Genomic DNA, 22,294 nt, shown 5'->3' with positions numbered 1-22,294 from the left:
TCTATTTATGGCAACCATCCATTTTTGCTAGTTTGGAAAATTTGTGTTTTATAAAAAATTGTTAATTTTTTTCTAAGAAATAACTTTTTAACCTCTCAAAAATGGAAGTTAGGTACGCCCCTAAGAGGTTGACTTTTTTTACGAAATTTTTACAATCTAATAAACAACTGTGGAAAATTTCAAAGATGCATCAATTTTTTCTTTTAAGATTTGTCTAGAGAATTATCCAATGAGTACATATATATGAGATCCAATTAGTACATTTTGTTTTTACTTTATAGAATATTTGTAGAATTTTAATTTTATTAATGTGCGTTTTTTTAATGCCATTATGATTATCATTATTTAAAATGCTAAATATGTAGAAATGAAATGTCAAACTACCCACTGGCGTTAATAAAAGAACGCAAGCTTGGACTATGTTTTATTTACGTTAATAAATCTGATGCTAGTATCGAACAAAAGATTTAATTATTAATTAATTGGACTCTACTGTAATGTTTACGCTTTGTTTTATTATTTCTTTTTTAAAATAGCAGCATCTGCACACAGTGGCTGAATATTTACTACACGATCGCGACCATCTTAAGCCCTTGTACTCTTTTAAGACGTAATGATGATGAGGTAGAGTATATATGACAGGTGGTCATAATACCATCTCCATAGCATTTATACTACCATACACAATATATTCTTCTCCAGGTCAAGCTTACACAAAACATATCAACACGAATTTAAAAGGGTTTTTTTTTTAAATCTTATTAAAAATTCATTAGTGATTTTGTTAAATTTGAAAATAATTATGCATTTGGTTAAAAAATCAAATTTTGTCATTTTCGAAACATTTAACTATTGTACAAAGCTGATTCAGTAACTTAAGTTGTGTTTTTTACTTAAAAATTGTCGCATTTCTATACATGTAATGAATTGTAAGATGTGGAATAATGTCTAGTGATTTCATTTTTGAGTTAAACATTAATTTTTAATCTAGGCCCATAGTGAACAATAATAATAAGTCGTATACGTACGCTACTTTCATATTCTCAAAAGATTCCTAGAAAAAATTATAATTAATATCTTATATATTATTAATTTAGAAAGTTTTTTTTCTGCCCTACCAAAGAAATGGCATTAAAATTTAATTTTGTTCATTATGTAACTTCTATATCATATCTGTAGTAAAATTGCCTATAAATGAAAAGAAAGTAAATTACTATTGATATTTTGTATCACTTATACTACTTTTCTCTTGCCTGTTTTTAGCCACGGGTACTGCACTGCGAAATTCCCCACAGATCGAGCTACTTTTTCTTAAATTCTGAAGAAATTTTAAAGCTAAATAGGGAATATTCCCAAAATGACTATAAAAAAAAAAAAAAAAACATTAGGTATCCCGTGATAATGTTATTTTCTCGATGAACAGGGATCCTAGGATTTTGTTTAATACCTCAACATCCTGTGGTCTAATCAAAGATTTGTGTATGATAATTTAACTTTCTCGATAAGTAGAGATTTTTATAAAGAATGTGAACTTTTTCTTAAAATTAAAAAAATTATCTTTTGTCCTCTTCTTAACTCCATCGGAAGACATGCAGGATATATAGATAAAAAAAAAATATATAGTACTGTTTTCTGATTGCATCTTGGTTGCACCTTGCATTTTTTTATGACGTTCCATTTTAATACGATTATATTATATCATTTCATTTCAGAGATACATACATAAATTGGTGAATGCTGCGTGTATATGATTTTTTATACAGCCTCAGGCTAGAACCTTTTTTTTTTAACTTAAAAATCACCTGCCGCCTTTTTTTATACGAGAATGAATAGTATTTGTTATCATGAGAGTATCATGCAGCAATACTTGGTCCATAGCCTGATGTTCGTACACGTCATGTGACTTTTCTTTTTGTAAAACGTAAACAAATCGTAAAAGAGTACAAAAGAGTACTTTTTAGTTTTATGTCATAGTCTCTACTTAATTTAAGATGGTCAACTTACAGCAGAAATTTGGATTAGTCGAATAAATACAGTAACATAAAATGAATTGTTTAAAAAAAAAAATTACGACGTAATAAACACACACAACGGAATAAAAATTATCAATTCTAATTTGATCCTATTTGTTTGTTACACTTATTCAATAAATATATTACAAAAATTATAATAATTCATGCATTATTGATGGCGCCTGTCTCTCCTTAATCCATGTTAATTGTAGTCATTTTAAATTTAGTTCAAAACAAAAACTTAATACAATAAAGTCATGATCAAAAATGTTTTTAATTTACAAGAACAAGGTTATTTTTCCATTTCAACTATGCCTTATTAAGAGGAAACCGATAATATTGAGTGAAAATATTCCTTTCTCCAATAATTTGGCAGTAGAAACACTCAAACAAGAATTTTCTACATTTTCCCTCCACGTCTTCCCCACAAAACGTCCAGTAATTCGAACACATTTACCACATCCGCCTTTTCCACATTTTTGTATACTGTCCCAGTTATTCGAAATTCCCTAATTTTTATTGAGTCTAAATTATCGAAACTCTAATGTATTTTTTTAATTCTTGATCATATTTAGAGGTCTGAGATCTGAATTAGGGTCGACCTTCACCCATATTTTTACCGAATCTATGTTATTTTTTATGAATATCAAATGTTAACAAATATCCCTGCAATGAGTTGCCTAAAAATGTGGTCAGTAGTACTTAGTGAAAATATCAAGAACTTTTTCACTGACTTGCATATCTAACGAATTTTGGTCTACTCGAAAGTAAACGTCATTAGAAATATCCAGCAGCTTAGTTGTCTGCCTCTTTTCGTTCACTATTATCAAAAGTTCTAAATTCCGAATTAGGGTCGACCTTCACCCATCTGCTTATCGAATGAAGTTATTTTTTATGCAATGAATTCCTTATGCTTGGATGAATTTCTCATCGTATATATTCGATCCATCCTGTAATTCCTCATCTAATAGATTATACATATCTCCATAAGTTACTATGACACGCTGGGTAACTTTAATGCAAGCTTAAGATATTCAGCACACTAAGATAATTTTAAAATTAAATTAACCTTGAAAAGTTCTTCCAGAATATACATCTTAACAGAACATCAAATCCATAAAAAAACATCCATAAAATCGTATTTGTATGCTTGTAAACAATATCTTATAATAAATATTTTTATATCATTCATTATAATGTAAGCGATTTAAAATACAAGAATTAACTTTGAACCTATTTATATCGATATCTAAATGACCTTCAGATAATTCATCAGGTTAATTGATAAATTATATCATTTGTAATTATTAGGTATTCGTTGTGTGCGTAGTCATGGTAGGGACAATAAAATCGATGCCAGCGCTTCCAGTGAAAATTTTGGCAATAAAGCAGGCTGTTATGACTAATTTGCAGTTCTTTACATGTTAATCTTATAGAAATCGTTAAATTAAAATTATTGAAAAAGACAATTAAACTTAATGCATTAAAAATTGTGAAAATAAGAAATCAAATTGCACAAATATTATTTTTCAAATGTAAATTATCATAATTATTTATTTAAATTTGTGAGACAATAATATTAAATTTTCAATGTAAGTCATAAATGCAATCCATACAATTCTATAATTAAAATAGTGTATCGTTACCATGGAAACGCCTCCAATAAAACTCACGCACGGTGCGAATCGCTTATATTGATTAATTTGGCTAATCAGAGTTTTGATATATTGTGTTAAATTTCTTGTTATTTTAAAACTATCTAATGAACTCATCTCAAAGTTTTTTCCGTAAAGAAAAAATGGGAATTATTTCGACTTCATTGTAATTAAGTCTGTTTTCATGACATAATATTACTACTTTTGTCTATTATTGAAAAAAGGTCTATTATTCAAAAAAATATGCATAGAAACGAAAAATAGTTAAAAGTTACAATAACAAAAATTTTTTCTCATGGAGATTATATTATATATTCAATGACAATTTGAATAAAATCTGTGGTTTGTTATTTTGGGGGATTTTAATAAGAATTTATCATAGAGAAACCTTTCATAGAAAAGTCAATGAAACCTTATTTTTTTTTGTTATTTATGTAAAGGTATCCTAAAACTGTGTATGCAAAAAAAAAACATATTATATTTTATATAGGGTGCTTACAGAAAATTACACATCATGATTTTATAACAACAATATTGTTTCGAATTAATTTACTTGGTTATGTTTGTTTGTACAGTAAAAAAGTCACAAAATGATAGTTTTAAATAAAAATATGCTTATTTATTTATTAAATGGCACATAACAAAATTCATAAAACAGTTTAGGCAGTGAATACAGTTTAATTTTAATTTTAATGAGCTTAGAATGCTCATACTGTTAAGTTTTCCTTTTTTCTATATTTCTCAACACTCTGTACATGGAAAAGAAGGACGCTTTCCTATATATTTTTTTTGAAAAATATTGAAAGCTCTCGTTCTTGAATCGTAATGGAATAATACGTAAACACTTTGATATGTGATTTTGACTAATTTTTAATAAAACACTCTATATCTCTAGTTCGTATTAATTCCATCTACCTGTGTGATCTTTAGTATTACAAAGAAGACAAAGGAATATTCAGATTGAAATTTTTGCACAATATGCAAATTTGGTTATCTATTAAAATTATTCTTATAAATTGGTGCGCAATATATGGCTGAGAATTTTTTCATTTAAATGTTATATTTAATTTAGTAACTATAATTTTTTATTTCCCAATATTTTTCAGTTTGTCTGGGTTTTTCAATATCTGTTTTATTGGGTAATCAATAAATTTATTTAAGGATGTATGAGTGTGTTTAATCAAGTAAGACAAAAAGTAAGAATAAAAATTTTCGATATCTGCCGTAATTTTCAAAATATTGAAAATTTTCAATTTTCTTTAATTATTCAGCTTTCGATATTTCCAAAACAACAAAAAGGCTGATAAAGAAAAATTTTATTCTTAATTTTCGTCTATATTCATTAAGTTATAATAAAATTCATCATCAAAGTTGAAAATAAGATAAAAATAATTTAAACCCTAAATCTACTCTGCTCGTACATTATATATGGATGGTTTATCATCATCCCTTATATAGACTTCGGTTTTTTCTTTCTTTGTTAATGCTAACATGTATACTTTCTATTAAAATTTTTTTTTACATTCGTTCCAAGTGAAAATTATCAATAACTTTCAATATATGTCGTTTCTTGAGATTTCTCCTTAAGAGCAAGAATGTAGGTATTTTATATCGATTTTCAATGTTTTTCACATATTCTTTGAATAAAAGTCTACCTATACAATAATTTTGATCATAATGGGAAAAATTTTCAAGTCGAAAAAATATACATTTGCCCTCCATCAATCATCCTTAAAGAAGAGTTTAACCAAAGTACTAAACTCCAAAGATTTCTACGCAAATTTTATAAATATGATTTTTTTAAATTATCTTACTTTTAAATACTTGGTAAGAACAAATAACACCGGAAGCCATGTTCGAATCAATAATAAACGATTATTGTATTTTATATTTAATAAATAATTAAATTTAAATTGAAAGCAAAATTCATAGTCTCCTCCAACCTCTTATACATTACCTTTAATATACAACAACCAGTGCAAAAAAACCAGTTTTTAGTTCAAAAGGTTTATAATTTATTTAATGAAAGTAAAAATAGCATGTGTCCCCAAAAACATTATAATTTATTAAATCATTTTTGTGGCTTTTTTTATGTTTACCAGACATAAAAATAATATTCGACCTCTATAATAAGGATGAAAAGAGTAGGGATAGTATATTTAAACTTGCAATCGATTTAAATCTTTCGAAAACAATGTTTCGATTTAAAATTTTTTTTTTGGAATTATATTAAGTCTTCTCAAATTATATTAAGTCTTCCCATTGCACATTATATTATCGAAAATTTCTCGTGGTTGGGACGATAGATAGCTTTTGGTCTCTTCAATTAGTAAAGGAGAGTTTAGTAGCACATGCCACGGGTAGATAAAAGTAGTTAAACAAAATTTTTATTTTTAGTAAGATGATGGAAAATATAGGAAGTTATACAGGGTTAATCATTTTAATCGATGATGGCTAATCTTATCTTTTCAGATCTAAATTGACTATTAAAGCAACCCGGAGAACTAGGTCCTATCTGATTTGAGAACATGATGTCCCCTCTACTGCAATTTTGAGCCATAATAGATTTAAATGGTCCAGCCTGTATAACAAAGTATATACAATTATATAAAGTACTCCTTCACTTTTAACTTCTTCCAAAAAATGTATCTAATAAGAGTAAAATCTTTATTCATTAATTTTCTTATCAGAAGCACCAAAATATTTGAAAAATAAGGAATAATAAATTTGAAAGCCAAGTGTACCTATGGATGACAAAGATGGTTACGAAACTTTGAGCTTTACAGCTAGAAAAAAGTACTTAAAAATTTATAACACTTATTGCGTATTTTCCAAGGTGCTAAAATGATTTCATTACTTCAGTAAATGTTTATTTATTATTTAAAATATCGATTTTTTTTTCAATTTACCCATAAAAATAGTTTTACAAAGAAGAGTATTGAAATATTTTTATAAAATAGTTTTTTTTTTTTTAATAAAGAGTGATTGGTGTATTTATGAATAATATTTTTTTGTGTATATTACATAAAACACCTGCCTATTGTGATGCCTTATACCTTGATAGTAAAGGGAACACAATGTAAATTGACAAGACTTTCAAAGGTTTTTACGTAAAAATATTTCGCTTGACATGTTATGAAAGCTTCATAATACTTTAATATACCATATTTTTTAAGTTAAAAAATGGTTGATTCTTACACAAGTTTCTTTTAAAAATTGTTTTGTAAATTTGAAGTCCATTTATCAAGTATGTAAATAGTTAGAAACAAAAACTAAAAATACAAAAAAAAAATCAGCTCATAAAATAATTTATACGCAAAGCTATAACATTCCGGTATACAAGAGGTCGTGGGTTCAAAAATCATGTTCGAAAATAAACAACTTAGCTTTACCATGAAATTCTGAGACAAGTGTGTATGTAATTGGTCCAAGAATAATTAATATTAGTTGAAAAAGTACAAATGATTGTCTATGTAATTTATAAATTGAAATTATTAACGTGTGTATAAAAAACTATTATAAATAATTAAAAAAAAGCAACAACACACAGTGTTTTCAAGCGGTCATCCATCCTAGAACTAAGTGTTCTCTTCAGTGACCGGGTGATAACCGTTGTTTTCAATGTGTTATGTATGGAGCGCGACGCGTGACGATGACGCGAGTTCTATGATTTTTGATCACCCAAAAAAGTACTCAACTTGCCTAAAGAAGTTTTCACTTTGTACGTAATTTCATACTTACATGAAAGTGAGGTGATAACTTTGAGGTACATATTTTTAACAAACAAAATAATCTTTGATGGTAACTTTCAAATTTACCTGTACAGTTTATGTTAAAAATTTTTCATTACCTAAATACAATTGTTATTATTTGAGATATTTTTTTTTGAACAAGTAGGGCATAATGATTTTTGAATACCTGTATAATCAATACGCTCATACAACAATATATAAAATGGTTAACAGGTAATATTTAGAAATTGTAAAGAGATTTACTTGTTCATTGTACAATATTAGTATTATTTCCTCTATGACAGAATATTTTGAAATTTACAGTCTTCCCATAAAATCTAAACATGACTATCTTTATGTGCAGCAGCAAGTCTTCCACTTATATGCGCTACCATATTAAATATTAATTAACTTACAGAAGTCGAAGTTTTGACAGCTGAAATAAATCGGAAAATTATTTTTAAGCTTATAGTATCAATCAACTCGTTTAAAATTAAATCTGGCGAATTTATTTTTCCCAAATGCTAAAATTGCTCAGTTTTTATTAAGAAAACACTCAAATTTTGCGTTATTATTTATTCCACTTAACATTTTTTTAGAATAATCTTCGAATGTTTTCGAGATATTTTCAAAAAAGTGGTTTTGAGGGTAGTTTGCCATATTACTCATAAGAATGTAAAATTAGACTTGATAGCATAACAAATCTTGAAAGTTACCGTCTCTTTCTTGCAAAACAGAGTTTTATATGTAATCTCTATGGCGATACTCAACAATGACGTCACTTTTTAAGTATTTTCCTTTTTGTTTAGTTAAGAGTTTTGAACGTTCATATTTTGCGTACTTCTAAAGATTTTCAAAAACCAACTTTTTTGTCCGTGCAGTGATAATTTTTCACCTGAAGTGATATAAACTGCCAATAAAATTGAATTTAAAATTTGAAAAAACACCCTGTCGAATTACCCGAGGGTAAAAATAAGAGAATCTTTTTGTTTTTCTAACGGAAACTGTATTCTTGATTATCATAATAGAAGAATGTATTAAATTATCAAAGAGATAATATATCCGGTGCAATACTCTTTCTATTCATAGATAGATCTCATTTTTGTGCTGATCTTTTTATATCAGTTTGTTTTTGATTACCAAGAGGAAAAGGGTTGATATTTAAAAAAAAATTCTTTTTTTTGGGACCATATGGATTTAAACGTTATTATTATAACACTGTTTTTTGTTACACTGTGTGGCTACATTATCTATTCAAAATCATAATATTACGAAAAAAACGAAACGCAACAGGCTGTTTATATATTATTTTTTAGGGTATAAATATGTAGAACAAGTTCCATTTGTGTTGCTTGCATAGATAAAAATTTTGATCAATTTTCGTTTCATAAATATTATGTACAAAATATACACCACTTGTATGAATAATAACGATTATAAATTCACTTGTTTTTCGTTAAATTGTATTTAATATTTTTTATTGTAACCGTATTTCAAACTGTTGCTTGTGTTTCAAACAGGGTGTATTTACGAATTTGCATAACTAAACACAGAGGCCAATATTACGGATATAGTTTTTTTGTTTGTAACATAAAATATTTTAACCAGATTAAATTTCAAATTTAAAAACGTTAAGAACAAGTATATCTTTTATATTATTTATCGAGCTTGCTTTTTCCTATCCACGCGATATATTCCTTATTCCTTTATCAAATTCCATGATTTTTTTCCCTCATTTAGCTTAGCTCTTTAAATAATTTTAATATTTCCTTATGTAATTTGTATATCATATATGTAATTTAATTGCCTATAAATAAAAAGAAACTAAATTTCTTTAGCCTGTTATAGCCAAAAATTATGATTTTTTTTTTAATTGTTCTTAGAACATATATTTTATACATTAAAATTTGTTTCAAAAAAAGTAGATTCAAAAAATAATATGTAATTAGTGGTGCAAATGTTTCTATTTCTTAATAAACAATAAATTATTAACTCAAAGAACGGTTAATGTTAAAAGTTAAACTTACAAAATTAATAAATAGGCAACTTGAATAACGTATATGCTATACATGTATAATAGTTTTCGATTATTGACAAACACTTAACATTTTCGTCATACAAGTTGCCTAGTTACTAATTTTTAAGTGAACTTTTAACATTGTTCGTTTCATTTAATTAAAAATTTATTGTTTATTAACAAATAGAATTTGACAAATAAAAAACACATTCCATGAGGTTTTAGCAGAATACTAGCGGTTTCTTCATTTTCCTTTATTAGCCGATCATTTACTGTACTATGATCGGTGCAGTATTTTTTCAACTCCTTTCACTTATCATGACCCAATAGCTTTTAACCAAATTTTTTTTAAATACATCATTAAAAATAGTTTTAATTAGACGTCTTGGTAAGAAGCAGATCACGGAAAGAAAGCATCTAAAATAATTTACCCTACTTTTTTGCTCAAAGTGTGAATGAGAAATTTTGTCAAAATTTCAAGAATACAAAACTGTAGAATATACTAATTTTTTTATAATAATAAACTTTCTTTCTTTTTGGAAAATAATAAAACTAATTGATTTCTTATTTCGATTGTTACAGAACCCGATTTCATACTATGTAGACCGTCTTTGATTGCATCCGCTTGTATATGCGCAGCAGCACGTGGATTAAATATACCATCATCAGATCGAGCAATGGAAGATATATGTAAAATGACTGGAGCTGATTTAATAACTGCTGAATGTATTGTAAATCATATTGAACGAGTCGTTGCAAAAGAAACAGAATCAACACATAATAATTCAGTATCAACACACGGACAACAACAGCAAACACGGACACAACAGGTTACATCAACACCAGTTGGTAAACTTCCACAAACACCAGATAATTCATTTATTGAGGATGACGATTTACGGCAGCCAGAAACACCAACAGATGTACAGGATATACATTTTTAGATTGGAAGGATAGAATAATTCTATATACAAATATCAGTAAGAAGCATAGAGCACTTTGGCTGGGTTTTGCTGCGATACGTGCACTCATGAAATTTACATGACCGCTAACATGTTGCCAACCTTACTTAAACCAGCCAATAATTTACTGAGAGCTCGTATCGGTAAAATGCAGCTATTACCTTTTAGGACACGTCACAAAATATTCTTTACTTAATACTCAAATGTGTGTTAATTCTGGGGAAAATAGTACTTCTGAAAAATATTTGATTTTTTTGTGAACACGAAATTCTGAGTAACTAGCTTTCTAACAGAAATCTAATTTCCGTATTTCTATTATTTTTTTTCATGAGTTGGTATGATGAATTTTTTTCAATAAATTGGTTAGTAAATTACTAATTCGTAGAGTATGGTACTTCTTGTACTTTTTTCGGCTTTTCGCAGCCACAAGCAGCAGAAAAATGTAAAAAATTGACATGCATAACGAATTGATGCATAGTTAAAAATTAACTTTTGTTTGTAAAACAAAACGAAAAACTTTTTACAGTCCGCCATTCATTTGAATGAAAAACAAGACTGTTCAATAAACTAAGAATGTATTGGCAGACGTTTTTCTCGTGTACAAACTTGTTGTTATGTTAAAGTTCACAAGTACACTAGAAAACCGTCTGCCAATTAGTTTTTAGTTTATTGAACATGAACAGCTTTTATTCAAATAAATAGCAGACTGTAAAACGTTTTTTTATTTGTTTCACAAAATGTTATCTATGCATTAATTCGTTATGTGTGTTATTTTATACATTTTTAAAGCCACATGTTGCTTGTGGCTTTATACAGTCCTCTCTCATTGGCAGACTGTAAAAAATTGATTATTTTTTTCTGTCAATTACTGACACTATAAATATTAAAACTAACTTATACTACAATTTTTCTGATTTGAGCGAGAAATTTATTTTCACTGTTTCCATACCAACAATACAAAAAATTATAATTGATTGCATTAAGTTTTCTTGTAAAGAGCTAGGACATCTTAAGCTTTAATGAAAAATTGTAAATTCTTTGGAAGATTTTTTCGATTTAACTATTAACACAATTTACTGACTTACTGACTAAAACAAAATAAATTTTTAATTTTTTTTCAAGTGTTTTAGTTCTGTTTTGTTTAATTTCTTTTTCGTATAGTACTAAATATATCAAATATGGATTAATCTTCAGTAATTAATTTATGACAAAATAATTTTTTTCTTAATAATCAATTTTCATTGTGTTCGAATAAAAATATTTATTTTTGAAAGTTTTCTTAATCAAAATCAATTTCGTGTGGTCGTTTTTTTTTTTTGTTAATTATTAAAGAGAAAATATTTTTTTAATTGTAAGAATGTTATGGTTTCTGTAACTAGTATTGTAATATATCAAGAACTTAAAAAATGAAAGCCTAATCTATGTGACAAGAATTACTTGAGAATATTAAACTTATTCCGAAAATTTGTAACAGCAAATGTACTTGGAAGATATTTTTAACTCAAAATGATGTGTTACAAAAATTTGTAGCAGCTTTAAAATATGATGTATTACGATATTAGTTTTTTTTTTTGGTTTCTGTTGTTTATATAGCAAATTTTTATTTTGTTTTTTTTCCTTTCGTATCAGACTCTCATTTTTTTGCGTAAGTTTTGAAAAAAAAATGTATGATGTAATTATTAATTAATATATACGGATAATGATAATTCAAAATTGATGGATTAATCATGAATGGGATCTTTCTGAAATGAATCCAAAACGAAAATTTTGACTACTAATTTACATGTTGACTTTAAGTTTCAAAATTATAAAATTATTTGTGATTTTATATTTAGTACTAACCTGCTTAGAAATGAGTGTCCCAACTATATATTTTGGTTTATTAAATGAGAAATGAATGAATTTACAAATGAGAATCGTTAAATATTACCAAGGGGAAACAAGCTTTCAGAATACTTTTTAGTTTCATTAATTTGAATTTATATCAAATTAATTAACCGCTTGAAATTTTTTTATTTCTCATTCACGATTAATCTAGTAATTTCGAATTATCTATTTAATTTAATTTTCGTGTGTTTGTGTATAAATGAAAAGTATAATTTTTGTAATAAAATTATTTAAGTCAATTTAATTTGAAAATTCTATAAACGATTTAACTGCAAAACTTTTGAATTCCTATTTGGATACGCATGAGCATTGTCGAATTAACCCATGCCGGAGCACATTTGCCTTTTTTTATGCTTCGTGAATCAACATGACGCCCTCTTGTGTGCGACCCTCTTCATAAAAATTTGTCTTTACCCTGGACAATTCCTTGTAGCGCCCTTCTCATACAAATTTACCTTTTTTTTTTTACTTTTCTCTGGGCTAATCCGTCACTGCGCATAAGTAACATTTTAAATTACCCGACTTTTGAAATGCACTGGAATAGGAAAATATATTTTCTTAAAGAATTGACTAAAATAATTTTAATTAAAGAATAAATGAAACTCGAAAAAAACCTGTATGTAACATTTTGTTAAAGAAAGATTTCTTTTTTGGAAGTGGTGTTAATTTGTTAAGAATTTGGAGTCTGATTTAAGTTATTAAAAAAAATGTATATATATTATATATTACACTGTTTTTTTATAGTTTATAATAAGTAAATACGTTGTGATTAGTTTTTATAAACCACCTATCTCGAGGTAATAATTTGATCTCAAAAAAATAAAACTAGAAAAAAAGAAAATGAAAACAAAAATTAGAACAAAGTGTAAATAAATGTTTGCACTAAATTAAGTAAATTAATAATATACATAGTGCCTTATTATTTTTTTGTATATTATAAAATAACCAATCGTATGCAGGAAAATTGCATACGTATTTTGTATAAAACTAAGTTCGTTAAGTTTATAATTTATATGAAGAAAAAGAAACGTTAATGGAAAAACATTAAGAAATGCCAAACAAATGAAATGATCTCATATTATTTTTAATGAGAAAATGAGAAAATTTTTTTCTTAAAAATATTTTTTAGATAAAAAAGATGCCATTATTTAAAAAGTTAATTAAAAAAAATTACCAACATTTGAAAAAAAAATACAGTACAAAAGAGAAAAAAATGAAGAAAAAAAAACTTTGTTATTTTTAATAATTGTTAAAAGAATTTTTGAATGTTTAAAAAAAACAATTGATTTAATATTGTAATTCAAATAAGTACGTAATTGTAAAATAATTATGAAGAAAATTTAATGATATTTTACATTGTTTTTGAGAATTTTAGGATCCAAGATAGTACTTTATCGAAAATATGTGTTTAGAGATAATACGTGGATATATTGTCGTAAATATCGCCTAATGAATTCTGTATAAGGAATCCAGACATTTTTTACAAAAAAAGATACAGGACTGATATCAAATTGCATTAAAAGATTGTTGTTCGCGTCTTTTTTTCAAAACAGAGTTTTATATTTAATCTCAATGGCGATACTCAACAATTTAAGTATCTTCCTCTTTGTTTAATTAAAAGTTTTTAAACGTTCATATTTTACGTAAAGATTTTCAAAAACCAATTTCACTTTTCTGTCCGTGCAGTGAGAGTTTAGTCATCATCCCCATTAATGACAGATAGGTACATTTTTTTTTTGTTAACAACCATCTTAATTAAGATGGTTAACCATCTTAATAATGGCGCGTTTAATTATTATGGATATTTTTTAATGATTAAAAAAATTAAGAAATATAATAATTAAATGCCATTTACGTTAAAATTTAACTTTATTTTGTGCATATGTACCTTGCATCTGAATCGATTACAGTTCATAATAGAAATTCAATTTTCGAACACTTACAAGTAAAACTTATATCATACCCAATGAAATTCGAAATCTAAATTGTCAATGGTCTCTGTTTTGTTGGCTGAGACTTAGCGACACTCGATTTTTTTTTTAATGGTGTATCGAATCGATATTTGGGTTTCCAAATTGCGCTTCAATCAAACCAGCTTTAAAAAATGAGTTTGCGAAACAAACGTTGTTATGACATAAGTCTATTCATGGGGAAATTACAATCAATACATCGTAAAATTAAACAAGCCTATCGATGATAATAATTTTTTTTTTAACAAACATTTGGTCATTATTATTTAAACTATGGTTTCAAAAAATTCTATTTCTTGTATGTTGACGAGGATTCTGAAGCTTGATATTCATTTTGAAGAAAGCCGCCATCATTAATTTTTCTTATTTATTATTCTTATTATTTTTATTTTTTATTTATTTTTCTGAAGAATTAAGAATGTGTTAAAATGGTAATTTAAGTATAAAATAATTATTTATTTCCGTTTAGTTAATTTATTTTTCTAGTCCTTTATGTTGTCAGTATTTTTTTTATATGCAGTTTTTGTTAATAAAAATAATTATTAAAATGTTTGATTGAAATCAAGAAATAATTACCGTTTCAAATTCAACTGATACTGGTAAACATATTTTCAGAAATTATTCTTACAAATTTCCAGATCATTTATTCAAAATGAAGCTTTCGGAAAACGAAAATGTACAAAATGCTTCAAAAGTATGTAACTTTCATTAAGAAAATCTTTTTGAATATGTGTATTTTTTTTATTAAAGATTCTGTCATTAAATAATTCAACAAACAAATAACATACCAAAGTATTTTTTTAAAATAATTTGTAAATATTTTTTTTAATTTAAAGTTATTATTTAATTTACATTTACGGTTTAATTTTTTATATAATGAAAAAAAATTTGGTATTTAAATATTAATGCTTTGTGTTATTAAGAGAATATCGAAATAAATTATTTTAAATGTAAATTCTATGTTTGATGACTTAAAATGAAAATCCTAATAATCTTAATTTTGTAGCTTAACATGTAATTATAAATATCATAAAAGGTATTTTGAAAACGCTTGGACCTAACTTGTCTAGGTAAGACAAGTTGGATATACATTTCTGCGCAAGGGTTGTGCCTAAATATTACAACTCTTAATTTCAGTCGTCGTTCTGTGCGTCGAATGGAGAAACTGCATCTTTATTGCATGTGTAGAAGAGAAGGGGTAGTTTTGGGAGCTCCCAAAACTAATAATCGCTAGTGTTCTTCCCATTTTTGAAGAGTAGCGTTAGAAAAGCTTACGTTATGCAAATGATCCTATTATTCTGAATCTGTTCCACGTCAAATGGTAAAAACCCAAACTTTCTAACATAAATAGAAGTGGAAAGGGTAGTTTTTAAAAGTGTTTTTCACATTTTCGGGTAGTAAAGGTAATGCAGCGATGTAGGTAATGAAATTTTTGTAGGTATTTTGTTAATTTGACTTTATTTTGTATCGAATGAAAAAACACTATCTTTCTAGCATGCATAACTGAAAAAGGAAATTTTGAAGGAGGGTGGGAACCATCAAAACGGTCATATACTGTGGGAAACATCGGTTACATATGACGAAGGTAAGGTTCAATGTTATACACCTTTGCTGCCTGTTACCTGCCATAGCCATCATTATACAAACCTCGTAGGATGGGATCGATCTTACCTCTATTAGGAACATGCAGAGATAAGCTTCCAGCTTTTATGACGAAGAAATGACGAAGGTCAGATCATCGGGGGCTAAAATTCTGGTTTTTTTTTCTGCATTTTGTAGAACTGATAAAGGTGGGTTTGGTAATAAAGATTTTGGTTTTATCGTGACTCCAGTGAATGATTCTAAATTTTGCATGCATACGTTAATAATGCGCTTAGCCACTTGATTCGTAAATAACTATTTTTTAACCTAGGATAAAGGAAAATTAATATTAAATATAAAATTACTACATCCGTGTTTTTAACCAATTGATTTTATTAGTTGTCTCTTGCTGCCAGGTCGGATAATCGCGGATATCTTTTAAAATAAACATTCAATTCATTTTCGTCGTAGAAATTTGATTTGCTTTCTTTCGAAATACGGTATACCCGAAATACTTTAACTAAATATTTTAAATTAAAATTGATAAGGATTTAGTTTCGAATATTATCCAAAATGTTCTTGAAATATTATATATAAATCATGGAAATAATAATAATATAAATACATGTTGCTTTATTACCCGCTAAAACTTTTATAATTTTTACCAACTGTTAATTTACAAATTAGGGATATTTATTTTAAATGATGACGTTTCGCGTTGAGTCAGTTCATTAACTGTCAAAACCATATGCATCATTTGACGTCTGATAAACATATGTTATAATCAGCAATCAATCAGTAATTTAAAAAAAATACACTTTTTGCATAATGAGTGGTGATATAGAAACATTTAAAAAAAGAATTCAAGAACTAGAAAATGAATTATCTCAATATAAAGAACAGCGTAATGTACGGCAAAAAATTGCTTCAATGTCTGCAGAAGTTGTGGATTCCAATCCATACAGGTATTTTGAATTTATTTGATGAAAAAGCTTCTTTTTTTACAATATAAAATTTTTCTAGTCGATTAATGGCCTTACAAAGAATGGGAATTGTTAAAAACTATGAAGATATTCGATCGAAATCTGTTGCTATTGTTGGAGTCGGAGGAGTTGGTAGTGTAACAGCAGAAATGCTGACACGTTGTGGAATTGGAAAATTAATTTTGTTTGATTATGATAAAGTATGTAAATTTTACTTTTAAAATTCTCTAAATACATCGAATATTCGGTGTTGTTAGTAAAACGGTATAAAATTCCAAACTAAAAAAGAGTCCTCGAGTACGGCCCGTGCTCTACACATATCGTATAGTTATAATTCATTTAAACAGCAATTCTAGTCTATTCAAAAAAATTTCAAGTCAAAAGAGCCAAGAATCTGGTTTACACAAACCTTTGTTCAACTAGTTTGTTTGATAAGTGTTACAATGTATTTCATTTAGATATATTGTAAATAATCTTCCCTTGAGCGAAATAAGTCGTCTCTAAACTTCTGCAGCGATTGTAACAAATTCTTTTTGAAAAATTTCGAATATAACATAAGCCATTAAGAAAATATTGTTTAAAAATTACATCTTCGAAATTAATAACACAAATAAAAATAAAATAATTGATAATTTTCTAATTTAGGTTGAATTGGCTAATATGAATCGATTGTTTTTCCAACCACATCAATCGGGGCAAAGTAAAGTTGAAGCGGCCAAAGGTACATTACAAAACATAAATCCAGATGTTGAAATTGAAACATACAATTATAACATCACTTCTGTTGAAAATTATGACAACTTTATTAAAATTTTACAGTAAGAATTTAAAAAAAAAAAATAACAAACGTGAAAAAATGATTGAATGTTACATAACACATAATATATTACACTACTCAAAATTATGAACATAAGAAATTTAAAGACAGGCTTCATTCACGTAAAGTTAAACAGAGCTGATTAAAATGAATCTGTAAAACCTACCAAAACTTTATACAAATCAAACTTACGGTTTATAACGGAATGTTTGAATAAAAAAAAAATTTGTCACTTCAAGGACCGCTGGTTTACTTCCTTGACGTATTTCAGTTTTTGTTAAACAATTGAAGTTTTTTTTTTGTCAACCCTTGTAGCTCAGTAAGTTATGGCGTAACCAACTCCGTTCACGGTATACATAGGGTAGTGGGTTCGATTCTCGCCGTCACAACAAAAATTAATTTAATTAATAGTTGTGATGGATGGGAGGAGCCGATAAATTAAATTATCAGCGGAAAAGTGTTTGTGATACACATATATGGTATCACAATGGGCTCTATAGCCTAAGTGTGTCCTTCGTGGACAACCAATATAACCTAACCCAAGTTTATTTTTTACATCATAGGAAGAATGTTTAGAAGTGCAGATGTTAAGAGTGCTTTAAAACGATAAATAAAGTGTCGCGTCTATTATTCATCCCAGTGGCGGATTTACCAGCAGGCTGAGTAGGCTGGAGCCTAGGGCGGCAAATTGTAAGGGGCGGCAAATTTAGTTCATAAATTTTTTTGACAAAATTTAGAAAAAATTATAATACACACACAAAATACGAATTTCAAAAATTATAGAGGAATTAAAATATTCAACAAAAACCGAAATATAGTCCTATATACAGTGCTAAATAATAAATATCTCAAAATTTCTGCATAAACAATTGCTAAACGCTTTTGATTATAATGTAATGATCATGAATTTTTAGAATATCGCAATAGCGATTCCATATTATAGTCGAAATTTAGTTATTTTTACATATTTTCTTCACTGATAATTACTATAATTTTTTCTCCGTGTACCTAATAATTATGAGATCTCCTTACACAATTCAATCTTGATACAATATCGATGGTCTAATCATGATTGCTGCAGCAAGTTTGCAAATTGTCAAATTCTATTCCAGAAAGTTATTTCTTTATGCGTAAAAACTACTGACTAATTTTTATTAAATAAAAAACTAGTTCGATATCTTATAGAGATTCAGAATAAGTATAGTCTTTTTGTTTAAATTTAAATCAATCGAATAACTGATATTTGAACGATTGCAACATGACAATAAAAATAAGTGAGTTGTTACCATCAGTTCTGACGGAAAAAGCCAGTTTTTTAGAAAAAATGTATCCTAATGATTTAGAAACAGACTTAGTTCAGGAATGCGTACACTTTCAAAGCTACCTTTCATCTGAAAGAATTTCAATAAAACCAATTTCTGGATCATTAAAAAGTCTGTCTTTATTCCTGCGAGATCAGAATCTAGGAAGCATTTATCCAAACTTGGATATAGTACTTCGTGAAAGAAGCTTCTCTTGCTTGAAGAGAGTAAAGAACTACCTCCGATCGACTTTAAGTCAAGAAAAGCTAAACGCTTTAGCTCTCTTGTGCATAGAGTCAGAGCCAATAAACAAGATTTCGTACGACGATATAATAAATGATTTTGCGAATTCAAAGTGTCGCAAAATAGTATTGTAATGCTTTTATAATTTGACTTGAATTATAATACTAACAAATAATTAAGAAAGGGTATATTTATTGTGTTGTTTTGTAACTGTAAGTGTAATAATAAATATTTATCAACGTTCGCCAAATCTAGATTTTTTGTGTAAGCTTTATTCCTATTACATAAGTATTGTATAGTTTTAACACATACCTTAACTTACTTTAAAATTGGTACATGTTTGAGATATTTTTTGCATAAAATATTGTTTTTTGATAATTCTTTGCTGTAAAAATAATCAAGGATCTAACACGGTACCATAGTTCTCGATGATACTAACCATACGGGAAAAGTTGATGTAATGAGGATAATGGAGCACAAATCATAAAGTTGCAATTTTATTGATAGATAATTGATATGATTGTGAACTAAGATATCAAAATTTAGAGGCGGCAAAAATTGAATAGCCTACGGGCGGCAAATCTCTAAATCCGCCACTGATTCATCCGAGAACAAATCAATCTGTGACAACACACCCGAGAAAAGACAATACAACCAAAGACAAATCTTAAATTTAAATATTTGATAATGTTATATTATGTACCGTTCTCCCGTGATAATGTTAATAACAGAAATTGCTAGCTCCGCTCATTGACCCTGTGATTAATATGTATTAGCACGGGTTTGCGGAAACCAAGATTCCCTTCTCCATTTGGGAAAAATCATTTTACCGTTTTATACCTAGCTTATGTATATGAGGGACATTGTAAGTTTAGTCTAAATTTTGTAACATTTAGAGATTATTGATCGTAAAATCGAAATTTTTCAAGTGATCACAAAATCACTTGAATAGTCCATTTCCATAAATACGCCATTGTTCAAAGACTAAAAATGTTCTTTTTTTTTTTAAAATCAACAACTTTTGAAACATTTATTCATAAATTCCGAAGATTTGCTACAATTTTAGGTCAGTCTCTCAAAATTAAAACCTTATTTAAAAAAATGCATGTATGTAATTTAATTATAAAGACTACTGCGTTATGGTCTTCATATCCCTTACTTTCATTTAGGTCCCCTTTTGTTCTCAATTTCATAGGTTTTATATTTTTATATGCAGAACTAGAATTTTTTTAAATAAAAAAAAGCTCATGTTACTCGCTGATAATGTAGCTTTATATTAATGAAATAATTTTTTTAATCGATCCAGTAGTTTTTAAGTTCACCCATTACAAACAAACAAACAAATAGAAAATCAAATCTTTCTTTATATAATTAGTGTAGACAATTATACAAGCGCTGCACATGATCTGTAAATTAATTATTTTAGTTACAAAAATTTAAATATTGATACTATGTTTAATATATGCTGTTATTTAAACAATTAATTCTGTTGTTTGGAATTTTCATTTCATTCTGTTTTTTGTTATAATCAACTTTTAGAGCATTCTGTATTATGTGATAAAGTAGCATTCAAGCATATTATCATCATTCACCATAACGTAAATATATTTATGATGTTTTCCATTTTGTTTTAGAACTGGTAGCTTGACAAATGGACCGGTGGATTTAGTTTTAAGTTGCGTAGATAATTTTGAAGCTCGTATGACAATAAACAGTGCTTGTAATGAATTAAATCAAATTTGGTTTGAATCTGGTGTTTCTGAAAATGCTGTATCTGGCCATATACAATTTTTGATACCGGGAGAAACTGCATGTTTTGCTGTAATCATTAAATATTCTTTAATTTTGTTGTTTTTATTTTAAAACAAATTTTGTATTTTATAGTGTGCACCACCATTAGTTGTAGCCGAAAATATTGATGAAAAGACATTAAAAAGGGAAGGTGTATGTGCTGCAAGTTTACCGACAACAATGGGTATTGTTGCTGGATTTTTAGTGCAAAATACTTTGAAGTATTTATTAAATTTTGGTAATTGTTTTAATATTAATACTATGGGGTGGTCCATTTTCGAAGTTATTCTTAAATGTGTCGTCATTTTGGTGTTTTGTACTAAAATATGAAGAGATCTTAATTACTAAAATTTTGAATAAAATTTCGATACATTTCCACTTTCATTGATTGGCATCAATGACATTATTGATATATATTTAGTTTCAAATCATCTAATGTTTGAAAATCATTAGCGTCGATTTTTACCATCAATTACTTCAAAAAGAAAAACTCAGCAGTCGTTTAATCGCATGATCTAGGCGATCAATTAGCGTCTGCTTTATGAGAGATTATTCGATTTCCAATTCGTTCAAGTATGAAATATTTCGTTATTTTCGTTAACTGAAATGTTCTTGCTTGCCACATGTGAAAATACAAAATACATTCTAGTACAAAACATCAAAATGGTAGCACATTCAAAAATAACATCGAAATTTAATATATATATCATGTGAGAAATTCACCAAATGGATCTCCTAGGCACACCTACTATATAAGGGAAATTTTTTCGTATTTATTTATAATTGATTATTTTCTAGGTACCGTGAGTCATTATTTGGGATATAATGCATTGTTAGATTTTTTCCCAACAATGAATCTAAAACCAAATGTAAATTGTGACGATTTATCTTGCCGTGAACGTCAAAAAGAATTCGCTTTGAAACCCAAACCAGTGGTTGAAGCTGTTGTAGAGGAAGAAACTGGTGATTTACACGAGGATAATGAATGGGGTAAAATTAATTTATTTTTTATTTTTGTTCCTTTTGTATTTTATAATAAACTTTTTTATTGCAGGAATTAGTTTGGTTGATGAAACACAACCAACAGAAGAAGATAAAAGTACATATTCAGAAGGAGTACGTGCAGCTTATACTTTACCTGTTGATTCCTCACCGTCAACGGATACTGACATTCCAAAAACTGATTTAAGTTTAGAAGAATTAATGGCTCAAATGAAATCAATATAAATTTTATCACAATTATATTTTCCTGTGCAAAGATATTATTTTAATTTTTATAATAAAAATTTTGAACGCTTCAAAGATTTTATCTCTGCAGACTTTACCTAGAAGAAGATCCGTTCA

At 27.4% G+C, this 22,294-nt stretch overlaps 2 protein-coding genes across 2 annotated transcripts in view; both read left to right on the top strand.

The window, feature by feature from the left end:
- Positions 1–10,633, top strand: part of LOC123293521 (G1/S-specific cyclin-D2-like) — a 51,205-nt gene extending 40,572 nt beyond the window's left edge. Inside the window, exon 4 of the mRNA XM_044874371.1 lies at positions 9,998–10,633. Coding sequence (XP_044730306.1) covers positions 9,998–10,359 — 362 coding nt within the window. The 3' untranslated portion in view covers positions 10,360–10,633. The remainder of the gene's footprint in view (positions 1–9,997) is intronic.
- Positions 10,634–16,562: 5,929 nt separating this feature from the next.
- Positions 16,563–22,228, top strand: LOC123294160 (ubiquitin-like modifier-activating enzyme 5). The gene is made up of 7 exons (XM_044875264.1): positions 16,563–16,780; positions 16,839–16,998; positions 17,444–17,616; positions 20,794–20,980; positions 21,044–21,188; positions 21,749–21,940; positions 22,005–22,228. Exons 1-7 carry the CDS (start codon positions 16,644–16,646, stop codon positions 22,175–22,177), a joined length of 1,167 nt encoding a protein of 388 aa, XP_044731199.1. The 5' UTR covers positions 16,563–16,643; the 3' UTR covers positions 22,178–22,228.
- Positions 22,229–22,294: the final 66 nt, after the last annotated feature.

The sequence above is a fragment of the Chrysoperla carnea genome, chromosome 2 (genome assembly GCF_905475395.1).
Source record: "Chrysoperla carnea chromosome 2, inChrCarn1.1, whole genome shotgun sequence".
Lineage (NCBI taxonomy): Eukaryota > Metazoa > Arthropoda > Insecta > Neuroptera > Chrysopidae > Chrysoperla > Chrysoperla carnea.
This window is presented reverse-complemented; position numbering and strand designations above follow the sequence as displayed.

Coding starts and splice junctions, on each gene's coding strand:
- LOC123294160 (XM_044875264.1), top strand. CDS start 16,644: ATGAGTGGTGATATAGAAACATTTAAAAAAAGAATTCAAGAACTAGAA. Junction 17,617..20,793: donor AACTTTATTAAAATTTTACA/GTAAGAATTTAA, acceptor ATTTTGTTTTAG/AACTGGTAGCTTGACAAATG. Junction 21,941..22,004: donor ACACGAGGATAATGAATGGG/GTAAAATTAATT, acceptor TTTTTATTGCAG/GAATTAGTTTGGTTGATGAA.